At 43.9% G+C, this 25726-nt stretch overlaps 2 protein-coding genes across 2 annotated transcripts; both read left to right on the forward strand.

Moving 5' to 3' along the window:
• The first annotated feature begins 3064 nt into the window (after positions 1–3064).
• LOC139406059 (uncharacterized) lies at positions 3065–6488 on the forward strand. The gene is made up of 7 exons (XM_071148522.1): positions 3065–3148; positions 3513–3821; positions 4023–4283; positions 4522–4839; positions 4952–5257; positions 5450–5545; positions 5844–6488. Exons 1-7 carry the CDS (start codon positions 3085–3087, stop codon positions 5900–5902), a joined length of 1413 nt encoding a protein of 470 aa, XP_071004623.1. The 5' UTR covers positions 3065–3084; the 3' UTR covers positions 5903–6488.
• Positions 6489–7172: 684 nt separating this feature from the next.
• On the forward strand, positions 7173–15033 carry LOC139406060 (cell adhesion molecule CEACAM1-like). The gene is made up of 10 exons (XM_071148524.1): positions 7173–7399; positions 8677–9003; positions 9239–9502; positions 9667–9972; positions 10165–10464; positions 11761–11862; positions 11982–12056; positions 12764–12847; positions 12958–12983; positions 14607–15033. The coding sequence occupies exons 1-10, from the start codon at positions 7261–7263 to the stop codon at positions 14640–14642; spliced, it is 1659 nt and encodes a 552-aa protein (XP_071004625.1). The 5' UTR covers positions 7173–7260; the 3' UTR covers positions 14643–15033.
• Positions 15034–25726: the final 10693 nt, after the last annotated feature.

The following is a 25726-nucleotide window of genomic DNA, read 5'->3' on the forward strand; positions in this document are numbered from 1 at the left end:
TTTTCAAATCAAATCAAATTGTAGTAGTCCCACGCGCCGAATACAACAGCCTTACAGTTAAATGCTTACTTATGAGCCCCTAACCAACAGAGAATGTTCAAAGAAATATGGATAAGAATAAGAGATAAAAGTAACAAGTAATTAAAGAGCAGCAGTAATAAATAACAATATATACAGGGGGGTGGCGGTACAGAGTCAATGTGCGGGGGCACCGGGTAGTTGAGGTAGTATGTAAGTGTAGGTAGAGTTAATTAAAGTGACTATGCATAGATGACAACAGAGAGTGGCAGTGGTGTGAAGAGGGGGGGGGGGGGGGGGGGTGCAATGCAAATAGTCTGGGTAGCCATTTGACCAGATGTTCAGGAGTCTTATGGTTTGGGGACCTAGACTTGGCGCTCCGGTACCGCTTGCCGTGCGGTAGCAGAGAGAACAGTCTATGCCTAGGGTGGCTGGAGTCTGACAATTTTTAGGCCCTTCCTCTGACATCTCCTGGTATAGAGGTCCTGGATGGCAGGAAGCTTGGGCCCAGTGATGTACTGGGCCGTACGCATTACCCTCTGTAGTGCCTTGCGATCGTAGGCCGAGCAGTTGCCATACCAGGCAGTGATGCAACCAGTGCTCTCGAGGGTGCAGCTGTAGAACCTTTTGAGGTTCTGAGGACCCATGCCAAATCTTTTCAGTCTCCCGAGGGGGAATAGGTTTTGTTGTGCCCGCTTCCCGACTGTCTTGGTGTGCTTGGACCATGTTAGTTTGTTGGTTATGTGGACACTAAGGAACTTGAAGCTCTCAACCTGTTCCACTGCAGACACGTCAATGAGAATGGGGGTGTGCTCTGTCCTCTTTTCCCTGTAGTCCACAATCATCTCCTTTGTCTTGATCACGTTGACAGAGAGGTTGTTGTCCTGGTACCACATGCCCAGGTCTCTGACCTCCTCCCTATAGGCTGTCTCGTTGTTGTCGGTTATCAGGCCTACCACTGTTGTGTCAGGTGTTGTCGGTTATCAGGCCTACCATGTAATGATGGTGCTGGAGTCGTGCCTGGCCATGCAGTCATGAGTGAACAGGGAGTACCGGAGGGGGCTGAGCACGCACCCCTGAGGGGCCCCCGTGTTGAGGACCAGCGTGGCGGATATGTTGTTACCTACCCTTACCACCTGGGGGCGGCACGTCAGGAAGTCCAGGATCCAGTTGCAGAGGGAGGTGTTTAGTCCCAGGGTCCTTAGCTTACTGGTGTGCTTTGAGGGCACTATGGTGTTGAACGCTGAGCTGTAGTCAATGAATAGCATTCTCACGTAGGTGTTTATTTTGTTCAGGTGGTAAAGGGCAGTGTGGAGTGCAATAGAGATTGCATCATCTGTGGATCTGTTGGGGCGGTATGCAAATTGGAGTGGGTCTAGGGTTTCTGGGATGATGGTGTTGATGTGAGCAATGACCAGCCTTTCAAAGCCCTTCATGGCTACAGACGTGAGTGCACGGGTCGGTAGTCATTTTGGCAGGTTACCTTAGTGTTCTTGGGCACAGGCACTATGGTGGTCTGCTTAAAACATAAAAGTTGTAAAATAATTATGCTGTCTACATTCAGTGACTGTGATGAATACGCTACTGAGTGGATGATCTTATACACTCTTGTCATGCTTATGCTTTGTACCATACCGATAAGGAACCAAGGAGGGGAGATTTTCTCTGCTGAGAAAGTACATAGACCTATACTATCAAAGGCTTTCAGCATTGGATTGTCTATCAAATACATTTAAGCTATGTATGTATTATGTTTATCATGCTAATCCTGCTTCATATAGCTATTTTTCATACTAAACTTTCAGGAATCAAACAGTATCAAAACCCATGCAATTTGAGCCATGGCTCTAACTTCTATTTTTTATTTTACCTTTATTTAACTAGGCAAGTCGGTTAAGAACAAATTCTTATTTTCAATGATGGCCAAGGAACAGTGGGTTAACTGCCTTGTTCAGGGGCAGAACGGCAGATTTGTACCTTGTCAGTTCGGGGATTCAACCTTGCATCCTTTCGGTTACTAGTCCAACGCTCTAACCGTTAGGCTACCCTGCCGCCATTTAAAGGTTCATTTAAAACAGCTGATGAAACTAACACTGTAAAAGTTTGAAAAAATAATCATAAGTTTCAATTCCTGAAAGTTTCTGGTTGAAAATACAATCCACAAAGGACCTTTTAATCAGCGGGTTTGAATGGGTGGAAGTTTCGGGTTTTCCATCATGACATCACCATGTGGTAAATTGGTTATTAGACCAATAACAAAGAGTTCCAAAACGATCTGCCAATAATGGCTATGTTTCAGTTTTTCCCTTCCCACTCAGACCACTCCCAAAAAGTGTTTTTTGACCCTTTTAATGGAAATATATTACAGTAAAGTTCTAAATTGTTACCCAGAAATGATTTAATATAAATGTTTAAAAAGCTGCATTGTGCCTTTAATGCTAATGAACCTTAATGGACGTAACCCCATTATAACATTGCTATGCACTGCACTTTACCATACCATATGTTTTTAATGAATCAGTGTATAGGTCTGGTGATATAACGAACAAACTGCTTCCTGTAACACCAGTTTAGATCATGTTAAGTAAAATTGTTCCTAATTTGAGTTGATTCTATTCCAATTCCAGTTCAATTCCAGTTTAAATTTGACCTTTTTCCCATGGTGTGTTTTTGTTAAAGTATTATTAACGTAATTGAGAATAAAACCACGTACAATTTTCTGGGTCCATTCCATTACTGTAACTATACCCAAATTAGATTAGACTATAATTAAATTAGATATCAGACATTTCGCCTGGCTTGGCCAGGCGTTCAATGGCATTCAATGGTCAAAATGGGTAGCTCAAATGCTAACGGTTCAAATCAACTGAGAAAACCTTCACGTTATCAGATCAAGAGAACAAGTTGCTACAATGAGGAATGCAATAGTGAGATGACGAGATGGAACTGAACAAGATAGCGGAAATTGTGCAAGCTGCTGTTTCAATGTAAGAATGTGCTCTGCTCCGTCTCTTTGTCTGGAGTTGTTTCTCAGATATTGGTGGAACTGGAGTTAAATGTCAGGTCATGGACCACATTATGGTTATTCAGTGGTGGATCCTGTTATGCATATCAGGGAATTCTGCTGAGGGTGAGTTCAGTTCTTACTGTATGTATTTCATCATCATTCTTTTGTTGCTCTGAACATCTTGTTTAAAACTCTACAAGCAGAATGTTTCATTCAAAACCCAAATATCTGGGACAAGCAATTTCAATGTAAATTAAAGGATTACATGTACAGTATGGACAGTTTCTATGACTATCAGAGGGAAACTGGTATACCGATTAGACTTTGAAAACCTATTCTCTAATTTGAATCGGTTGTCCTTGATTTTTAAAACAAATAAGGGGCTTTAAACCAGATTCACAATAAATAATCTGTGCATTTTGAAACTGTTATGGGGTGAATTAATACTGTCATTTGACCAGATCTGTGTCTCATTGTCCACTCACAGTGATGAAGAGGAGCATCTTCTTGATCTCTGGTCAGACAGAGAGTGTGCACCTGTCTGTGTCAGACCTGGCTCAACCTCACTGGTCAGAGTTCAGCTGGGAGTGGACCTCACATGATGGGAGATACTCAGAGATTCAAATAGCCAGAGCAATATCCTCTAGGCTAGTGGTTAGTCCACCTTTCACAGAGTACTTTTCTTGCAGCAAAGACTTTGACGTAACAGTGAAGCCGAAGTTTGAATGTGCAGGGGTGTTTTTGTTGGTAAGAGCAAATGTCCCATTGGTTAAGATTGAGATCTTCGCCACAACAAGTAAGTAGATTCTGTGTCTGTTTTGTACAGACACGCCATCGTGAATCTTCCATAATGACAAAATACTTTCCAATGATTAAATCATTTCGAAAGCCAGCTTCCAAAATTAATTTCTTCACCGTAATTGTTCATTCACATTATTGTTTTAGTTTGGACAGTAAGTTTACATTGTAAACATCTTTAAATTGCATGTTTTTTCAGTTACACCTTCCTTTTGGCCTTCATTTCGTCTGGGTTCTGATGTGAGTGTTAGTTGCGAGGTGTCCAGCCTACCAGATGGGGCCACACTGCAGTGGGAAAGAGATGGAGATTCCACTTCTATCACCATGCTGTTCTACAACAACACTGTCCACATGATCATCCGCAGTGTTCATCCGAACAGTCAGGGGGCATACTACTGCACTTTTAGACAGAATGGAACACTGTTATATAATGTCTCTAATGCTGTCAGAATTGAGGAAGGTACAAAATGTGTTCTTATCTAACTGAAATATCAAAACTTTTATGTGAAATGTGAATGTTGTCCTCTTGATCAGTAGTCATTGACAATCAATAATATTGGTCTGATTTTAAATGGATAAATGGTGATCACATGTGATACATTTACAATAAAATGGACCCGTAATGCCATTTAGACTTTGGATTGAAATAAAATTAAACTTTCCCCTCTGACTGAACAACGCTATGGTTTTCTCCACAGTTTCGTCTGATGCCACTCTCACAATGTACAGAGAGAGCTCCAACAGCTCTCTGGTGACACTGCTTTGTATGACATCAGATGAGTACATACATGCATCATGGTCCTGGACCCCATTATCTACAGCTAAAGAGGTTCACCTTGTGAGAACTACAATGTACGGATCCAATGACACGTTTAATGAGAGATTTTCATACGGGGACTTCAATGGATACTACTTCCCTCTCTACTTCTCACCAGTGAAGTTTGAAGATTCTGGAAGGTTCAATTGCTATTTTGAAAACCTCCTAGTTGCCTCTATCAATGTGGTAACCCTAAAGGGTGAGCATTATCATTTTAAATATCTACAGTGCATTTTTCAGAATAATCTATTTTACTAATCTTTGAGAGAACAGATGACAGATCCCCAATGATCTCCAGATTTCCATTTCAGTCTCTGCAGTTCCGCCTAGTGGATTCCCCAGGAATCATCCGGTGGTCCTGAGATGTGAGGTGTCGGAGGTGAGCACCGACCCTGTGACCCTAGCCTGGCTGAGGATGGAAGGGAGCAGGGGGCTGCTGGTCAAACAGGACATACTGACAGAGAGTCACCCCAACAGGATGCTCAGTGTGACCCTGCCCAGCCTCCATAGGGACCAGCTGCACTGGCAGTGTGCTGTGTTCACAGAGGGCATGCTCAGAGCGACAGCCTCCCTGACCCTCACACTCCCCACACAGACAAAAATGTCTTCAATGACAGGTAACAACTTGTTATGATAGACTCTCTTCAAATTTATCTAATCTGTTCCAACCTATCTCAAACCAAACACATTTTTCCTCACTGGACCTCTGCTCTCCCCTGGCATAGGCCTAGTGTAACAAAATAAATAGGTTACCATGCTGGAGAGGTTCCCATGTTTAATATAATCTAACAGAAGTCTCTGTTTCATAGGGATGGGCACCGAGACAGTGGTCAGAGGGGTGATTACAATGGCTGCCACCGTAGGAATTCTGGGACTTCTTGGGCTCTACTGTCGAAGACCAAACGGTAAAGAGACACTCCCTCTTGGGTAGACTCTCCATAAACAAGACATCCAACCCAATCCCAAAGGAACGGGACATTGAGGAATCATCTAAAATGTCTGCCTTAGACAGTACCTACCTTTCTCTTTCGTTTTGGACTGAGGCAGAGCTAGCCTTCAAATGGGACGTGGATCCTTCTCTGCATTAGAGAGCTTTTAAAGTCTCCAAACATATGACCAACTTTGATTTTGTAGTGAACTACAACTTAAATTAACATTATGACGAAACATTCTGGTTGATGTGTTGTTGTGTCTTCCATCCAGGCACCCAGACACAGAGACAAAAGGAGGAACCTGCTCAACTGGAGGAGACTAGTGTATAGCCTTGTTGCTAGCCTATGGCCTGTGGCTGTGTTGAAATATAGCTTTCCCACCCATGTCTGTACCAACCAGTGACGTCTTTCACACTGAATTACCACATGTCACACTGTGTTCTGTCAAAAGGTCTGGCAATAGAAACTTCACTGGTGTTAAAATAATGTGTTAACCACCAACAACCTTCCCCTCAAAGACTAATGTTGAAAACATGATCATGTTATGATACTGTAAGCATCTTTCCAAAAGACCTAAATAATTTACACTGACTGCACAAAACATTAGGAACACCTGCTCTTTCCATGATATAGTCTGACTAGGTGAATCCAGATGAAAGCTGTGATCCCTTATTGATGTCACTTGTTAAATCCACTTTGATCAGCGTAGATAAAGGGGAGGAGACTGGTTAAAGAAGGATTCTTGAGACAATTGAGACATGGACTGCGTATGTGTGGCATTCAGAGGGTGAACGGTCAAGACAAAATAGTAATGTTTTTACACTCAGTGTATATTATTTAGTTCATCCTAGAAATGTACATTTCCATTCATCCTCAGTCTGTAATGTTTGTACACAATAAATGGGGATGTTAATACTAGTTTGTCAACAGTGTCTCAGTTTATTTTACCATCTGATTGTCCTGTATTAGGAAAGCTTTGAACTTTGAATGGACTGTTGTAAGAGACTGGCTATAATGTAGCAAGTTAGGCCTTTTGGTTTTGAAAGCCTTTGGTTGCATTTGGACATCATGGTCTTTGGAATTTCAAAATATTCACTGTTTGCTTCAAGAGGAAAATGTCTTGTTTCCATATTAATTATAATATGTGTAACATCCTTGTTATAACACTACTTCTATTATTTAAATTGCACAGCATTTACATTATATTCTGCTACATGTTGCTAAACTGTGACATGTTTGACTATTGTTTTGATCCCATTGATGCCTATTATCGGCAGGTAGCCTAGTGGTTAGAGCGTTGGACTAGTAACCAAAAGGTTGCTAGATCGAATCCCTCAACTGACAAGGTAAAAATCTGTTGTTCTGCCCCTGAACAAGGCAGTTAACCAACTGTTCCAAGGCCTTCATTGAAAATAAGAATTTCTTCTTATTAACTGACTTGCTTAGTTATATAAATGTAAAAAAAATTATGGTGGTGGTGTGGCATTGATCATTTAACCTTTAATCCTGCTCCGTAATCCCTGCTTGCTACATTCAGTATATGGCTGATACAAGTAAAGTGAGATTTTATAAAGTACTATATCCTCAGATTTGCACTCATTTTAAATTGCATCACATCTGTAGTTCTTGAACTTCTTCTTTTCTTCAGTCATTTCCTGAACCTATTTATCAGAGATGTCAGTAATGATATGAGTTGGCTACTGAGTAGATACGGGAACAGAACAGTAACATACAGCAACATGGGGCAGTACAGTGGCTCTATGGGTGTAACGTTGTTGTGGATTCTGCTGTGGATATCTAGATCCGGTCAGGGACTCTCAGCTGAACGTGAGTAACGTGTTTCTGGTTGAATTATTTGACATAAAAGAGTCACCATTTAAAGAGGTAAACTGTAGTTGCTACATCCATTTGGAGACCTTTAAATGAATGATATACACCAGCATAGCCACGGGAAGTAGTTTGGGGTGGAACGCAGTACATTTTTTCAGCAATGGAGGATGGGGGAGGGGCTGAGAATGTCTTGTCAAGGGGGTCGCATTTTTGTGTGAATCTTTAAGGATATTTTCAATCAGATATTTCAGGGGGTGCTACAGCAGCCTCAGCACTCCTACTTCCTGCAGCTGTGAACACCCAGGATGGGAAACTCGCCCCTTTTGACGGCCCTCGGGTCGAAAGAAGAAGTACATTTAAAAAAAAGAAAGTTTTTTCTCAGTCGGGGTCTCAACCTACTGTTGCAAGTTAGAATAGGATAATATACAATGTGACATTTTTTAAATATGTTTGTGCATCAGCAGTTTTTCTATGATGCAGACACTGATTGTCAGTCAATTAGTCCATGTCAGCTAAACATTTTTTTATTGGTAAGTTAGTCTTGCTGCTAGCTTTCTAAATTTAGTAATCATGGTCAAATTACCATCCGGGGGGAACACATTGATTTTGTTAGTCAGTCTCACTCAGATATCATATTAAAAACTGCACACATTTCTCCTCACCATATGGCAAAATGTGTAGAATTGCAGGAAATGAGTAAAACAAAATCAACTTGTAAAATTGTAGAAAATTTACTCCAAAACATGTTTTTTCTCTCTGCTGCCAAGATGGGTTCTGCTGAAATGTTTTTCTCACTATGTGGTGGTGGGGGGGGGATTATGCATATGTGGTTATGCAGACCTGCAAGGCATTTCCCTCCACTCATGATGAGTTCAGTTTTAGTGGCCCCCACCACCCACCAAGTTGCCCATCCCTGATATACATCCATTGATTCTTGAAGATTTGAACTGCCTAATGAGCTTAGTTCAACTGTTGTACCCCATCTGTATCCCAAATATAAGTTGTAAACAATATAAATATTATAGACATTTTTATAAATATCTCCAGGCCCATCCCTCAGCTGTTTCCCAAATCAGTAGCAGGTTAACTGCTTTGTTGTTGTTCTATCAGCAGATTGCCCCTTTAAAGCATGACATACAAGTATGATGAAGCTATTGAGGAGCCATCTGAGAAAGAGAGCGAGAGAAAATGTGTGATTTGAACAGTGAATAATATTAATATAAAGATATTTTGCAGCTTTTTATCCCATCGTTTTGAATATCTTCCCTCCACAGAATTGTCAACGAAGATATTTTTCCTTGCCGAGACCAATAACAATAACAGAGTCACTCTCCAAGTTCCCCCTGCAGTTCTGAAAGGGACAGCGCACCAATGGATGTGGACCTCACATGATGGCAGACACTCAAACACTTCAGTAGCCCAAATCACTTCCTCCATGAGTAGAAATCCTTCATGGAACACACAGGCTCCTTTCTCACAAGGAACAGGATATCTGTCTATGCAAACAAAATATGAAAATGCTGGAGAGTTTGTGCTCATGCAAACCAAACCAGCTTCAGCAGTTCTGGCGAGATTTGAGGTGTTTAGTTTTGTGGTTAAAGGTATATTGATCATGTTCAGTTTCTCAATGTGTATAATTTGAATCATTTTAAATATCAATGTATATCGCCTCGTCAATATCATAATTAGAGACAAAATTTTGCTGTTATAATCATTTCATTATTGATTTTCAAGCATTTTAGATTTGTAAAAATGTAAACCACTGATTTCCACATTTCCCCTCGTTTTATCTTCTTTTAACAAATTGAAGTAAAGTAATATATCTCCTTTTTGCAGCGACACCAAACTATAATGGTAATGAAGTGTATCTGGGTTCTGATGTGAGTGTGCGTTGCGAGGTGTCCCACATACCAGACGGGGCCACACTGCAGTGGGAAAGACATGGAGATTCCACATCTAACACCACGCTGTTCTACAACAAAATGGCCCATATGATCATCCACACTGTCGATCAGAATTACCAGGGGAGATCTAACTGCAATTTCAGACTGAATGGAGAATTGTTGTTTAGAGTTCATACTACACTGTCTGTACAAACAGGTAAGATTTATTAACATGAATGTAATATATTAATACATGACTTGACCAAATGTTAAATATTCAGGAAGATGGTCCTCAATAATACAAAGAAAAGAGTGATACAACTGCACTATACAGGCAAACAATATCATCAGCATTTTCCTTTTAACGTTTCTTTATTCCAGACACATTTAATAAACCATATCATCTGTTTCGAGAGAGCAGCAACAGCAGTGAGGTGAAGTTGATCTGCAGGTCAAGTTCCCCAAGTTCCTCATACAGCAGAGCCGCATGGACCATGAGCAGATCACCAACATCTGTTACTCTGACTTCATCAGACAAAGTCAGAAGTGACCGATTCTCATCTCCCTCATTCAACGGATATGATTTCCCACTGCAGGTCTCACCAGTGACATTTGAGGATAGTGGAGTTTTCACATGTTTCTTTGAAGACAACAGGTTCAGCTCGGTTAAAATCACAACCATTCGAGGTAACTTTGCTTTAGTCTTTTAACAATGAGAGAGCAGACACTCTGTTCACTTATACTGTTGGTTACTATGACAACCATACATTTTTCATTTAATAATTTAATTTAATCAGCTGTTCAGTACATTGTTACAGTTACTGCTCTTTCAGTCAAAGTACAGTACAGTACACTACTGTTTTCTGTTATTTATCTTAGTATCTGAATCTGGAGGGCCCCCTGGTGGCCAGCCCGTGGTGGTGAGGTGTGAGGTGTCGGAGGTGAGCACCGACCCTTTGACCCTGGCCTGGATGAGGATGGAGGGGAGCAGGTGGCTGCTGGTCAAACAGGACGTCCTGACAAAGAGTCACCCTAACAGGACGCTCAGTGTGACCCTGCCCAGCCTCCGTAGCGACCAGCTGCACTGGCAGTGTGCTGTGTTCACAGAGGGCATGCTCAGAACGACAGCCTCCCTGACCTTCACACTCCCCACACAGACAACAATGTCGTCAATGACAGGTAACAACTTGTTTTGCTGCACTTGCATTCTATGCTGTTCACAGGGGGCATGCTCAGTGCAAGCATTCCTCTCAGTTTCAGTGATTTCTGCTGGAAGATCAGAGTTCATTACATCAATATCTCTATAAAAGGTAACACATGTCTGTAGATTACATTAGATCACTCCATCTGAATGATTGGAATCTATTAAAGATTCAGTAAGATGACATCATCACAAACAACAGACAGTTCATCATACAAGTAACCAAATCAATGTCTATGGATTGCCCTTGGGCAATTTAAACTGTGATGAATTTAGAGTCTTAGTTTCACGTATACTCCCTCTCCGGCCTCTAGATCATCAGGCTGCTGATTATCCCGCACACCTGTCACCATCGTCAAGCGCACCACCACCTCATGACACTCACCTGGACTCCATCACCTCCTTGATTATCTTCCTTATATCTGTCACTCCCCTTGGTTCTTTCCTCAGGTGTTATTGACTGTTTCATGTCGGTGTGGTGTTTGTGTTTTGTTTATTTTTTAAAACACTTCCTCCCTGTAATTGCTTCCCGTCTCTCAGCGCACTCGTTACAGAATAACACCTCACCTAAGGAAAGCATATATATAAAAAAGAAGAAATTGTGTCAATATAAATGACGCCGGGTCCGGGAGCCGCTACAGGCTCTCATGCCTCCGCAGGATTGCCAGGCTCCCCTGCTTCCGCCGGCTTGTCGGGCTCCCCTGCTTCCACCGGCTCGTCGGGCTCTCATGCCTCCGCCGGCTCGTCGGGCTCTCATGCCTCCGCCGGCTCGTCGGGCTCTCATGCCTCCGCCGGCTCGTCGGGCTCTCATGCCTCCGCCGGCGTGACAGGTTCCAGCGCTTCAGGCGGCATGACCGGTTCACTCCTGATCCCCGGGTTCATCACCTTTGTCGAGGAGGGGGTACTGTCACGCTCCCTCTCCGGCCTCTAGGTCATCAGACTGCTGATACTGTCACCATCGTCAAGCACACCAGCGCCTCATGACACTCACCTGGACTCCATCCCCTCCTTGGTTATATCTTCCCGATATCTGTCACTCCCCTTGGTTCTTTCCTCAGGTGTTATTGACTCAATTTCATGTCGGTGCGTTGTTTGTATTTAGTGTTTTTTGTGTTTATTTATTAAAACACTCACTCCCTGTACTTGCTTCCCGACTCTCAGCGCACTCGTTACACTTAGCAAATGGAGTCAGCTGTGTAGTAAGTACTCATGTATCTCATATCCCAGCATGTTCTCTCTCATACTCTTTGTTTATGTCTTTTTGCTTACCACAGATGACCATCTGTGGACTGTGGCCATTGTGGCCTGCATTGCTATGGTTGTTGCTGGGGTCCTGGTTGGTGCTCTGGTGTTCTACCTGAAGAGGAAGAAGACAGGTAAAATACACTGATAATGACCACTATTGCTGATCAAACTTGTTGGATTGCTACATCTTCAATTTAGGCCTATGTCAACAATTGTGTGAACATTTTTGCTATGATCGCTATTTTCAAAGCTGTGACGAACCTACCGCTGACCCAGAAGAATGACCCAGTCTACGATAACGCCACAGATCCACGAAGAGACCAAGGTATACACTTATTCACTTTGGGTCTAATGTGATGTACAATATAGATATGGCAGTGGAGACTCCTCAGAGGAGGAAGGGGTGGACCATCCACTATTATTATAGTGAAACATTAAAGTTATCCTTTTTGGATAAAATTATATATAAAAATATTATCACCAATAACTGATTTAAACACACTGTTTTGAAATAGTCTACAGTAGCCTCAACAGTACTCTGTAGGGTCACACCGTGTAGCCGGAGTACAGTTATCTTACATTGACTTCAATACAAAACCTAGGAGGCTCATGGTTCTTACCCCCTTCCATAGACTTACACAGTAATTATGACGACTTCCGGAGGCCGTCGTCCAACCTATCAAAGCTCTTGCAGCATGAACTAACATGTTGTCCATCCAATCAAAATATCAGAATGAATTTTATACTGAAAGCAGAAGCTACCGCCAGCTAGCACTGCAGTGCATAAAATGTGGTGAGTAGTTGACTCATTGAGAGAGAGAAGACAATATTTGAACAGTTTATTTGCATGATATTCACTGAGGATGGTAGTCCCCTTCCTCCTCTGAGGAGCCTCCACTGGTACAGTAAGGAGAAAGTAGAGATGACTTTCAAGATGACATCCAGAATGTTCCACAGTGCCAACCAATGTATAGGAAGTTTCACAAAAATCACAACTGTTAACATTTTGGCTTCTTTTTTTTTTACTACCAGAGAGCCAGAAGGGTCAAACAGGGGAAGATGAGAATGAGGAAGTTCATTACTCTGAATTTGCTTTGGGTGAACCCAGGCTTGGTGGTGAGTAGTGTGTGTGTGTGTGGAAAAACAGAATGGTTTTTGAATGTGAGGCGATCAAAGAATGTAACTTGTGTAGATGAAGCGTAACTATATGATTATCTTTTTTTCAGATACCAACACAGCAAGGTCAAATCAGGTAAGAATAGCACTTTATTAAAATTATTGTTTTGTTATTTATATACAGAAACAGTCAAGAGTTTTTATTGTTAGTATTTTCTATATTGTAGATTAATAGTGAAGACTGCAAAATTATGAAATAACACATGGAATCATGTAGTAACCAAAAAAGTGTTAAACAAATCTAAATAAATTTGAGATTCTTCAAAGTAACCACCCTTTGCCTTGATGACAACTTTGCACACTCTTTGCATTCTCTCAACCAACTTCATGAGGTAGTCACCTGGAATGCATTTCAATTCATGTTTGAGCCTGGTTAAAAGTTAATTTGTATAATTTCTTTCCTTCTAAATGTGTTTGAGCCAATCAGTTGTGTTGTGACAAGGTATGGGGTGGTATAGTCCTATTTGGTAAAATACCAAATCCATATTATGGCAAGAACAACTCAAATAAGCAAAGAGAAACGACAGTCCATCTCTTTAAGACATGAAGGTCAGTCAATGCGGAACATTTCAAGAACATTGAAAGTTTCTTCAAGTGCAGACACAAACCTTCATGCTCTATGATGAAACTGTCTCTCATGAGGACCGCCACAAAGTAAGACCCAGAGTTACCTCTGCTGCAGAGGATCAGTTCATTAGTTACCAGCCACAGAAATTGCAGCCCAAATAAAAGCTTCCCAGAGTTCAAGCAACAGACATCTCAACATCAACTGTTCAGAGGAGACTGTGTGAATCAGGCCTTCGTGGTCTAATTGCTGCAAAGAAACCACTACTAAAGGACACCAATAAGAAGAGACTTGCTTTGTCCAAGAAACATGAGCAAGGGACATTAGACCAGTGGAAATCTGTCCTTTGGTCTGATGAATCTAAAGTTGATATTTTTGGTTCCAACCTCCATTACTGTGAGACGCAGAGTGGGTCAACGGATGATCTCTGCATGTATGGTTCCCACTGTGAAGCATGAAGGTGTGACGGTGTAGGGGTGCTTTGCTGGTGACACTGTCAGTGATTTATTTAGAATTCAAGTCACACTTAACCAGCATGGCTACCACAGCGATACGCCATCCCATCTGGTTTGGGCTTAGTGGGACTATCATTTATTTTTCAACAGGACAATGATCCAACACATATCCAGGCTGTGTAATGGCTATTTGACCAAGAAGGAGAGTGATGGAGTGCTCCATCAGATGACCTGGCCTCCACAGTCACCTGACCTCAACCCAATTGAGATGGTTTGGGATGAGTTGGACTGCAGAGTGAAGGAAAAACAGCTATCAAGTGCTCAGCATATGTGGGAACTCCTTCAAGACCGTTGGGGAAGCTGTTTAAGAGAATGCCAATAGTGTGCAAAGCTGTCATCAATGGAAAGGGGGGCTACTTTGAAGAATCTAAAATATATTTTGATTTGTTTAACACTTTTTTTGGTTACTTCATGATTCCATATGTGTTAATTTGATGTCTTCACTAGTATTCTACAATGTAGAAAATAGTAAAAGTAAAGAAACCCTTGAATGAGTAGGTGTCAACTTTTGACTGGTACTATATATATATATATATATATTTTATTACAAATAGTATCTGTCTAAATGTAGTGTGCTCCTTGTTTTATTTTTAACTGGTGTTCATGTCCATACATACAGGAAAGTGCTGTGATCTATTCAACTCTCAACATATAAGGACAATTACCCATGTTAAGTTTCAGGGATTGTGTTCCACATTTTGACAATGACTTAATGTGTATTAGTCTACAGAGAAAATGACACCACAATACTGATTGCTTTTGAAATTATGCTATATGCCAGTTACCTTTCATTTTAAACCTATGAGATTTGTTCAATTAGTTTATTATACTGCTTTTGAATCGTGCATTTAATGATACAGTAATGTATGCTTACTAAGACTGCTGTGTAAATACAGCAGCTAGCCCAATTGGAGGGTTTACATTTTGGTCTGAAATATTGATGGCTGTAACCTACAAATAATAGTTTTATATATTTGTAGTCTTTCATGCATGTGCATTTTGTATGTTTCATTCGATATATGTTTGAATAAAAATGTTTTTCGTCATTTGATGTCTTCTTATTGCATAGGTGAGTGGAGTTGGATATGTTACCAGTAGATAGCACTGTTGGAAAGAAAATGATTATTTTGCGAGAATACAGTACATGAGGTTTGCGGAGGGGAATAATTCATTTCTTTCAGCCCTCTTTCCTTCTCCTTTGCTATCGCTAGTTCCTTTAGGGATTGCAGTGAAAAGGTAGTAATTCAATGCTTTTCTCCCCAACAAAGGTATGTAGGCACACTAAATGCAATGAATAGACTGCACATCCAGAAGGAATGTCTTTATGCACAGACAGGTGCAGAGTAGCACCAAAATCCCTCCTGCTTTGTGCAGAGGTGTGTGTGTGTGTGTACGCAGACACTCACACACACATGCTCGCTAATATGAGCATGCTTGTGTGTGTGCACATTTGGGAGCTATTGAAAAGATCCAAGGTCTCCTGAAATGAAGTCTTTTATACTTGATTTCGAGAGAAGGAATGGGAAACAAAACATGATTTCAATTCACACTGATACATAATGACTCGTGGAGGAAGTGAAGGCTGCAGGCGTTGAGAGGAGAATGAACCAAGGTGAACACATGTTCTGCCTTTCACCCTGCATGGTCTCCTTCACTGCAAACCTCTCATCTGCAATAGACTGGGTGCTACAGTAGCCTCAGACTGGAGATTCTTCTGTTACATTCTGTGTTAGGACAATGCAAGGTAATAGTCATTTTTGAAATATCCATTGTGGAAACGCTTATTTGCAGAAAACGTGGTTTGTGTGAGAAATGTGTTATACTCATGTTTATTTTCACTTCATTTGGTATGAAGGCTGTCCTCCAATAGGGGGCAAGCCAGTACAGTTTTACAGTATCAAAGAGTATTAACTCTTTGATCGCCTCCACATATCTACACAAAAACACATGCTAACACACACACACAAAGAGAGCTATACATCTGAACATGCACATACAAAAATATGCACACCCAAAAATATGCACACACACACCACAGTATTCTGTATAGGAAAGCATACAGAGGTAGGAGAGTGGATGGATGAATGCCTGTCAGTCGGTCTGTCTCCTGTCACCAGTGCAGCGTGTTCTCTATTTAAGGCAATGTTTACCCAGATCACATCATGCACTGCTACCTTACAGATAGGCTGCCAGACACGCTCCTACCCTGATGCACTGTGTCTGCATCTCTGTCTCACTCCCACTGACACAAGTCAGGATGTCCAACGGACCTAAACCCTCACACACAAAATAAGGGCTGCAGAGGACTGGAAAAATACTACTGTGAACATGCATAGGTATAATAGCACACTATAAACTTGCTGAGACGATGTTGGAAAATGATCAGTAGTGCTGATGAGGCTGGGAAGGGACCCTTTATGTGACAGTGAAACAACTGCAGGTAACCTGGTTACAAAACCCGTTTGGCCAAAGAGTGACAAACGCAACAGCAGTCACCACTGAATGACCATCCATCCGCTGAGTCTTTCAGCCTGTGCAGAGCCCTAGTTTCAAGGAACACCGCAGTGAGTGTCCCTTCGACCGACATCCCGGAAATGAGAGAGAGAGTGTGAGTGAATGAGTTGTTCCGGGTACAGAGCAGGAGACATCCTTCCCTGCCAACTGCAAAGTCATTTAGCTCTGCTGTCTGGAGTGGAGGTGTGGTGACCAAACTCAACGCCGTGCTGATTTGTGTCTGAGTGCTTAAGGAGAAAGGAACGTCATCTACTGGAATGACTCTGGCTGCCGCCCAAACAGCACCCTATTCCCTATGTAGTGCACAGGGCTCTGGTCAAAAGTAGTGCACTGCATAGGGAATAGGGTGCCATTTGGGTGGGCACTGAGTCATCGTCACAGTCATATTGTTGTAAAAGAACTGGGCTATATCTCTAATCTCTGTCTTGCTAATTGCCCCACTGGGATGACGCTGCTGGCGTGTTCTATTGTATTGTGTTGTATGATATCTGTGGGCCAGACAGACTGAGTGTAAACATGGATTACTCATTGGGGGTAGTGGGACACAGAGAGCCTCATACAGTAAAATGAGTGTTATTCTCAAGAAGTTAGACAAATGTGCCATGGGACATAGAGCATTGTGTCATCACTGTGTTATGTTATTCTGTAGAAGTAAAATAAAACCCTGCAATGTGGGCTACTGTTGACAGGACGTCCATCACACTGTGGACACACAGGCTTCGTCACAAAAGGCACCCTATTTCCTCTACAGTGCACTATTTTTGACCAGGTGCCATAGGGGCCACAGTATAATTATAATCACTCCCGCATCCTGTTTCATGACCATCAATAACCAATAGACAGTAGTCATACTGATGTCTGTGTGATGTCTGCTTTGGGTATTTATTGCATCTATACCCTCAACCCTTTAAGACATATTGGTATGGTCCAATATAGCAGCATGAGGGGGGCTTGTTAACAGTGAGTTGCTAAACCAGTCAGCTTCATTCTCCATTAGCAGGTGAACTAGGAAGTGGCCGGGTCGATGGCAATGTAGGGGCGAGGAGGGGGACCCTACGGACTCCCACACTGCTGTGAGTGTGAAAATATGGTCCCACTGTCAGTCTATCTAATGTTCTCTACCTAGACATGTCTTTGTTATTCTCTTCCTCTCTGCCTCTTCTCTCTCTCTCATTTTTTCTCTCTTTCTTTCTCTCTCTCTCTCTCTCTCTCTCTCTCCCCTATTTTCCTTACTCTCTGTCACTTTCACAGATAGACACACGCAATGATACACGTCTCTTTCCACAAGGAGTGCAAATCCACTTCACATTCAAATTCAGCCAATAGGACACTGATTTGATTGGACGTTATGAGTGTCACAGCCAGGGAAACCAAGACGATGACCATTGTGTGGTTGCATGCTGTTGAGTCATCATCGTACAGTCATTGCCTGTCTTCGCCCCTTTTCACCGTAGTAACTATCAGTCTTTCAGAAACTACCAAACTCTGAAAAATGTCAGAAACTCCCTCATTCTTTTCTCCCTGTGATGAGTCTGGGTCTGAGCACTTCGGCATTACAAAGGTTACCATTCATGCACTAGCAGATAGGAGGGTTTCACTTGATCTGGGTCACTGCAGTGTTGCCATTGAATCGGACAAAGGATCTTGTCAGTCCAATTGGTGAATCGCTCCAGTCTATCAATTTCCACTTGTCTTGTTCTAAAGCACGGTGTAACCTAGCTACAGTACACTGACTCTTCTCCGAGGAAGCCTTTACATCTACTCCTGCTCATCTAGCTTCCCTGCTTCCGTACTGCTCCTGATCCTGGGTCAGTATATGTATGGTCTCTGTATTACTGCTCCTTTGTCTCTGTGGCTTCCCGTCTCTCCCAATCTTTGCCCCTTTTCCCTCTCCATCAGCTTCCTCATGATATCTGATCACTGATGACAACATTCATGTATTCCTAGGGATTAGGTGAGTCCATAGCCATGGCTACATTTCACTGTGAATAATAACATCTAACATATGACTCATTTAGAATTTCATGCTCCTCTTCCTCGAAATATGGATTTTCCACATTTCTCAATTATGGTTCTAATTTCCCAATTGTGCATACTTCTGTATATGGGGAATATTAGCTGGGCCAGTATTACATAAATACACACTGCTTATTGCTGTGTTATCCTGCATTGAGCCCTGTGCTCCAGGAACGATACGATTCCCTGTCCACGTGTGTGATGCAGCTCACCGGTACCGACATCTTGAGAAAAATGCTTTTTTAATGCTGCGAGCCGTGCTGCATGTGGCAGAAGAAGCGATGTGGCTGTTTGTTGTTAAGTGTTAGGGGCCTATTATGTGTCATTATGCTTATGTCTCTCTCTTTCCCCATCAATCGGTCCGTGCCTTCCTCTCCTCTTCTCTCCTCTCCTTCATCCCTAGGGGCCTACATAGGCCCAACCTCTCATCAGTCCATCCCTCTATCCCTTCCTCCTCCAGACCCCCCCCCCTCCCCATCAGCCTGACAGCATAGGGATTGGTTGTTCCTTTTGTCTCCATCCTCCTCCTCTTTCTCCATCCTCTCATCCATCCCCTCATCTCCCTGTCTCTCTTCTTGACAAATGCTCCCACTCTCATTCTTTCTCTCTGCCCCTCTCTCTCTGTAACTCTCTCTCTCCTTCCATGTCTCAGTATCTTCATCCCTATCCCTCTCTCTCTGCATCCCTCTTTCCCTCCATCATTCTCTCTCTCCCCCTCTTTCTCTCCCTCTCTCCACCCCCCCCCTCTTTCTCTCTTTATCTCCCTCTATCTCTCCATCTCTATCTCCTGTCTCTCTGTCTCTCTGTCTCTCTCCATCTCTTCCCCCTGTATCTCTTTATCCTGTTCTCCATAATGGGTTTTCTGTGGCAGTCCCTGTTGCTGCTGAAGGGACTAAAGCAGTAGTAGACGTGATATGTGGAAATGACTGAGAATTGATTTTCTCTGTGAGTCGAGCACAGCCAGCTATTAAGCAGGAACAGGATCTCTCATTAACATGAAACTGAGGAAGTTAATGTTGTGATTGCCCAGGGTGAGGAGGCATATGCCAGGGATCCACTTTCTCTGATTGGAGAACAGAGATGGGGTGTGTGAGTCGTGGGCTGTAGAATGTGTGTGCCGGGGTGTTTTTGTGGGTACGTACAGTGTATAAAATAGATTCCCCCCCCCTGCTTCTCTTGTTAACGTGTGTGTGCGTGTGTGTTTTGCGTCACAGCGGGGGAGTGTGTTTTGCCCCCCACTAATTTGATTTGGAAATAAAAAGCAGAGAGAGACAGAAAGAGAAAGAGGGAGAGAGAGAGAAGCAGCGAGAGAGGCTTTTATAATTGCCACTGTTACCTAATCTGATAACAGTGAGCCCTGATACAACAACACCAACAAGCATAATGGCTTTTTGTGAGCTGTTTTCCTTACCGTCATCTCAATAACAGGCAATCTCTCCTTTCACTCTCTAGTCTGTTGCAACTCAAACGTGGCTTCTTCTCTGTTTAATTATGACTGTTTGGAAAACTGGCACTGACTCATCATCACCATGGATACCATGTTATGAGTCCATGTTACCGTCCGCCGTCACCAATCCCAGGGGGAGCCTGCAAACACACACTTATGAACCCCCCACTGTTGTCATGTCAACAGAAGCAATGACAACGTTGCGTTGGACATTAATGTCTGTCAATGTTTTATGACGGTAGGAAATCAGACCCACCACAATGGTGGTGATGGTGATGCTTCACTGGGGGACTAATGTCTTCAGAGACAGGTTCCTGTCTTGTGTGTTTATAGCTAACAGCTCCCACAGAGACCCTGAATAACGCTGTGTCTGTGTCTCTGTGTGTGGGTGTGTCTGTCTGTGTCTGTCTGTGTGTGCTTCAGGACCCTCGGTTTGGTACCTGAACAACCAATGACACACATCTCTGGTTAAATACAGCCCTGGCCTTGTCTAGCTGCTTATGTATTCACAGTGGTGATATACAACAGCTCACATATTGGAATCCAACCCTGTTTCTCATTAGAGCCCCAGACAAGACAGCACTACTACCAACCAGAAATGCCCTGTGATAAAATGTTCAGCAGGCAAGCTGTTAGACAACCCCCTCTCTCTCGGACGGACCCGGGAAGGGAGGGAGGAATGGAGGGAGCAATGCAAGGGAGGAATGGAGGGAGGGATGGGATGGGGGGACGGAGAGATAGAATAGAGGGAGGGATCTGGGGAGGGATGGGATGGAGGGGGGCAGTTGAATGGAAGGAGGGGGCTTTTACTTTGTCATCAGTCACTGGGCTGTGTGTGTGGATCAATAAGGTCCATTAGAAGCCTCTGTTCTCTGTGCAATCCCACAGGAAGGCCCTTCGCCCTGCTCTGCAGCGCTATAGTGGTTTGTCTAAAGGCCCACAACTACACACGCAGACGCCCCTGCACACACACATAAAACCCCAAATTATGCCTCCCACCCCCACACCCATCCCCACCCTCTTATCCACATACACCCCCCCCCCCCCCCCGGCCCCCACCAAATCAATCTTACTGATCAGCTCCCTGTCACTCCATAGCAGGTGGTGGGGGTAGGGGCCCGACCCACCGACACAGGTGCCCTTCCGCGTGTGTGATAAATATGTAATGGATTGGCGAGCGATGCATCACAGGCCCTAAAGTAATATGCAATTGATGCGATTAGAATGGATCATCTCTAGGCACGCCGGGTGGGTAAGATGCATGGCTCCAGCCGGCCCTCGGAGGATGAGGGGTCTTCACCATTCCTCAAAGCTAAATTACTAAATATTTTCTGTGATATTATTGCCCTGGACATGAACTGGGGACCGGACAACCTCATTCATTTAGTGGACATGATAAACTGGGGAAGTTTACGGACATCTTTACGACATTTACATTTTACATTAAATGTTTTGTCATATAGCAGTAGCTCTTATCCAGAGCGACTTACAGTTAGGGCATTCATCTTAAAATAGCTAGGTGGGGAGGAGGATTATTTAAGATACTGTTTGAAGAGGTAGGGTTTCAGATGATTTCGAAAGATGGGCAGGGACTCTGCTGTCCTAGCTTCAGGGGGAAGCTGGTTTCACCATTGGGCAGCAAGACAGAAAACAGCTTGGACTGGGCTGCGTGGAAGCTGCTCTCCTGTAGGTGTGGGAGGGACAAGAGATCTGAGGTGTTAGAATGGAGTGCTCGGGTTGGGGTGTAGGGTTTGAGCGTAGCCTGAAGGTAGGGAGGGGCAGTTCCCCTTGCTGCTTCGTAGGTAAGTACCATGGTCTTAGGTTGGATACGAGCTTTGACTTTATACGAGTGAGGTGTGAGGAGGAGAGGGGTGACATGAGAGAACTTTAGAAGGTTAAAAACCAGGTGGGCTGCAGCGTTCTGGATAAGTTGCAGGGGTTTGATGGCACAAGCGGGGAGACCAGCCAACATTGAGTTGCTGTAGTCCAGACGGGAGAGGACAAGTACCTGGATTAGGACCTGCACCGCTTCCTGTGTGACGTAGGGTCGTACTCTACCGATGTTGTAGAGCATGAACCTGCAGGAGCAGGTCACTGATTTGATGTTTGCAGAGAATGACAGGGTGTTGTTCAGGGTCACGCCAAGGTTCTTTGTAGGTCTTTGAGCGGGCAGGCCTTCCCTGAGGGAAGGAGCAGTTCCGTCTTGTCGAGGTTGAGCTTTAGGTGGTGGGCCGACATCCAAGTTGAGATATCTGCCAGGCATGCAGAGATGTGTGTCGCCAACCTGAGTGTCAGAAGGGGGGAAGGAGAAAAGTACTTGAGTGTCATTCGCATAGCAATGATAGGAGAGACCATATGAGGATTCGATGGAGACAAGTGACTTGGTGTATAAAGAGAAATGGAGATGTACTAGAACCGAGCCCTGGGGGACACCAGTCGTAAGAGTACGTGGTGCAGACACAGATCCTCTCCACGTCACCTGGTAGGAGCAACCTGCCAGGTAGGATGCAATTCAAGAGTGTGCAGAGCCTGAGACACCCAGCCCTGAGAGGGTGGAGAGGAGGATCTGATAGAGCCTGAGACACCCAGCCCTGAGAGGGTGGAGAGGAGGATCTGTTGGTTCACGGTGTCGAAGGCAGCGGATAGATCTAGGAGGATGAGAACAGAGGAGAGAGAGTCAGCTTTGGATGCAAAGTCAGAGATGAATGCAAGGTTCAAACTTCTGACTCAAGCTGAAAACTACTGAGAAAAAATAGAAAAGGGAAAGATAGGAATGGCGCATTGGAGAAATGGAAATGTGTAGCAGTCCATAGCTAACTAAATCGCTAACAAAATGGCTACACTGACTATCTGTGTCAAATTTTCGCACTGTCTCTATGCACACTCACAGGGCCCTACACACTTACACACACTGACACTCCACACACATACAAACATTCACTCCATCATTTGCTCACACACGTAATATGCACATACATTTATACTGACTCTATACACACCCACTCACATACAATAATCATATACGCTGCTGCTACTCTGTTTATCATACAGAATAACCTGATGCCTGGTCACTTCACCCCTACATATCTACCTCTATCACTCCAGTGTCCCTGCCCATTGTAAATATGGGCAGGGACACTGTAACCGTCCTGTACCCTCTCTATCCCTCCCGTACCCTCCAGTGGCCTGTCCCAGCCTGATTGATGTCCTGTACTGTGGGAGCCCATGTCGACAGGATGTAAAAACGACTGGCTACATCGCAGGGAGACAAATTTGAAAAAGGTTAATTGAATCAGTGGGCCTAATTTATTCTAATTATCAGTCTGATTAGAACTGCGGCCCGTACTGCCCGTACTTTCATGACCACGTCAGAGAGAGAGAGGGTTGTATGGAGAGAGAGAGGATGGGGCGGCTGGGGGATGCAGGGTGAGAGGACGAATGGTGAAATGATGGAAGGAGAGGAGGAGAGAAGGATGAGGGTATGCTACATATTGCAGCATGCCAGCATTCCTGATGGACAGACACGTTGTAGTAGCATGAAGCTGCAGATATGGAGAAACTTGGCAACTGAGGAAGGGGTAGAAGTGTAGAGGGAGGGGTTAGGAGGGATGGAGAGAGAGAAAGGGAGGTAGGGGCCTGGGTGAATTTTGGGTATTATAGAAAGGCCTTTGTATGTCTGAATGTAATTACTTTCCTCCAAAGACGGCATGCGAACGGGGAGTTTTCTTTCATGACGGTCACATCAAAAGGAAAGGAGAGGAGAGTACAGGGAACGTCATACAGGCAGCCCTGCTATATTAACCCTGGCTGGGATGTGATGTGATACACCCCACACCCCCCCCCCCCCCCGTCAGGCAGATTATAATAAGTCTAGGCAGTGTTGCGGTGGTGTTACCACTCTGTCTGACCCCCCCCCCCCCCCCAACCCTTTTATCCCTGTTGTATTCTAAACAAGCCGTGTCCCTGCCTCTGAATCCCCAACCCATTCCCCCATTCAATCCCACTGCCTTGCCTCCATCCCCCTGTAACTAAGGAGATATACAGCACAGGTGTGTGTGTGTGTGTGTGTGTGTGTGTGTGTGTGTGTGTGTGTGTGTGGGGCCAGCTAGCCATATGATGGATGCCATCCGCTACGATGCTAATCTCACTGAGCCGAGACCAACTGCCAGTTGCAGGCCTGACCATCCATCTAACCTGGCCATCACTCGCGACTGTGATGTGAGGCACAAAATGGTGGCCTAGTGGCCCACGTCGGTGGCTCAGAGCTCAAGGGTAATAAAATCTGCAATGGTGGTACTTGGGTGACCTTCCATTCCACATTGTTAACACATCAGAGGATGATGGCCTCTGGCCTACATCCCAAATGGCACCCTATTCCCGATGTAGTGCGTGAAAAATAGTGCACTATGTAGGGAATCGACCCAAATCACATCCTATTAACGATATAGTGCACTAAAAGTAGTGCACTGTGTAGGGAATAGTCCCAAATGGAAACCTATTCCCGATGTAGTGCGCTAAAAGTAGTGCACTATGTAGGTAATAGTCCCAAATGGCAACCTATTCCCGATGTAGTGCGCTAAAAGTAGTTCACTATGTAGGTAATAGTCCCAAATGGCAACCTATTCCCGATGTAGTGCGCTAAAAGTAGTGCACTGTGTAGGGAATAGTCCCAAATGCCACCCTATTCTCAATGTAGTGCGCTAAAAGTAGTGCACTGTGTAGGGAATAGTCCCAAATGGCACCCTATTCCCAATGTAGTGCGCTAAAAGTAGTGCACTGTGTAGGGAATAGTCCCAAATGGTACCCTATTCCCGATGTAGTGCGCTAAAAGTAGTGCACTGTGTAGGGAATAGTCCCAAATGGCACCCTATTCCCGATGTAGTGCGCTAAAAGTAGTGCACTGTGTAACGTGCCATTTGGGACAGCCCTGACCTTGTTAGGGGAGTCGGTATAATTATCTTTCAGCGCTGTGAAATGACTATCATAGAACAGACTGAGGAATAAGAGTGGCCTGCCTTTCCTGTGTGAGGCCAAGGAATCAATGTTATTTAGAGGTGGAGGGGGTTGAAACAAAATTAGACCACAGCGACTGAGACTGCAAGTCAAGGACTCAGCGAAAAGAAGAAAAAAAAGACATTAAGACAACAAATCTAGAGAGAGAAAGAGAGAGAATAGGCTTGGCTTTTCTTACTGTGCATAACCTGACACTGGCCAGACAGAGAATAGACTTGTCCGCTCAGTATAGCCATCAATCTTCCTAATAGGTTATCTGTTTTTATTCCTTTGCCTGCACGGTTGCCGCAGCTCGGAAGTCTTTTTAATGCATTTCTATTAGGTGCTATTTCAACATAGAGTGCCTACATCACACACAAACACACACACAGAGGGGGGGGGGGGGGGGGGGGGGGGGGGGGGGGCACTGAGCCGTGTTGCCCCAGCTGTGCGGAATGAGAAAATGTATCATATATTGATTTTCTATGCCTGACTTGCACTTTATTCTGGTGAAGGACCAATGTAAGAGCGCCTCTTAGTGTGTGTGTGTGTGTGTGTGTGTGTGTGTGTGTGTGTGTGTGTGTGTGTGTGTGTGTGTGTGTGTGTGTGTGTGTGTGTTTTGTGCTTGCATAAATGCATGTGAATACCTTTGTGTGTGTGCCTCTGTGTGTACATGTGTGTGAGCGCATGTGTGTATCCCTGTGTGTGTGTGCCTGTGTCTCTGTGTGTATGAGCGCCGAGGTTATCCCTGGGGAGAGTGTGGGTGGCGG

This window comes from Oncorhynchus clarkii, chromosome 3 (assembly GCF_045791955.1).
Source record: "Oncorhynchus clarkii lewisi isolate Uvic-CL-2024 chromosome 3, UVic_Ocla_1.0, whole genome shotgun sequence".
Taxonomy (NCBI): Eukaryota; Metazoa; Chordata; class Actinopteri; order Salmoniformes; family Salmonidae; genus Oncorhynchus; species Oncorhynchus clarkii.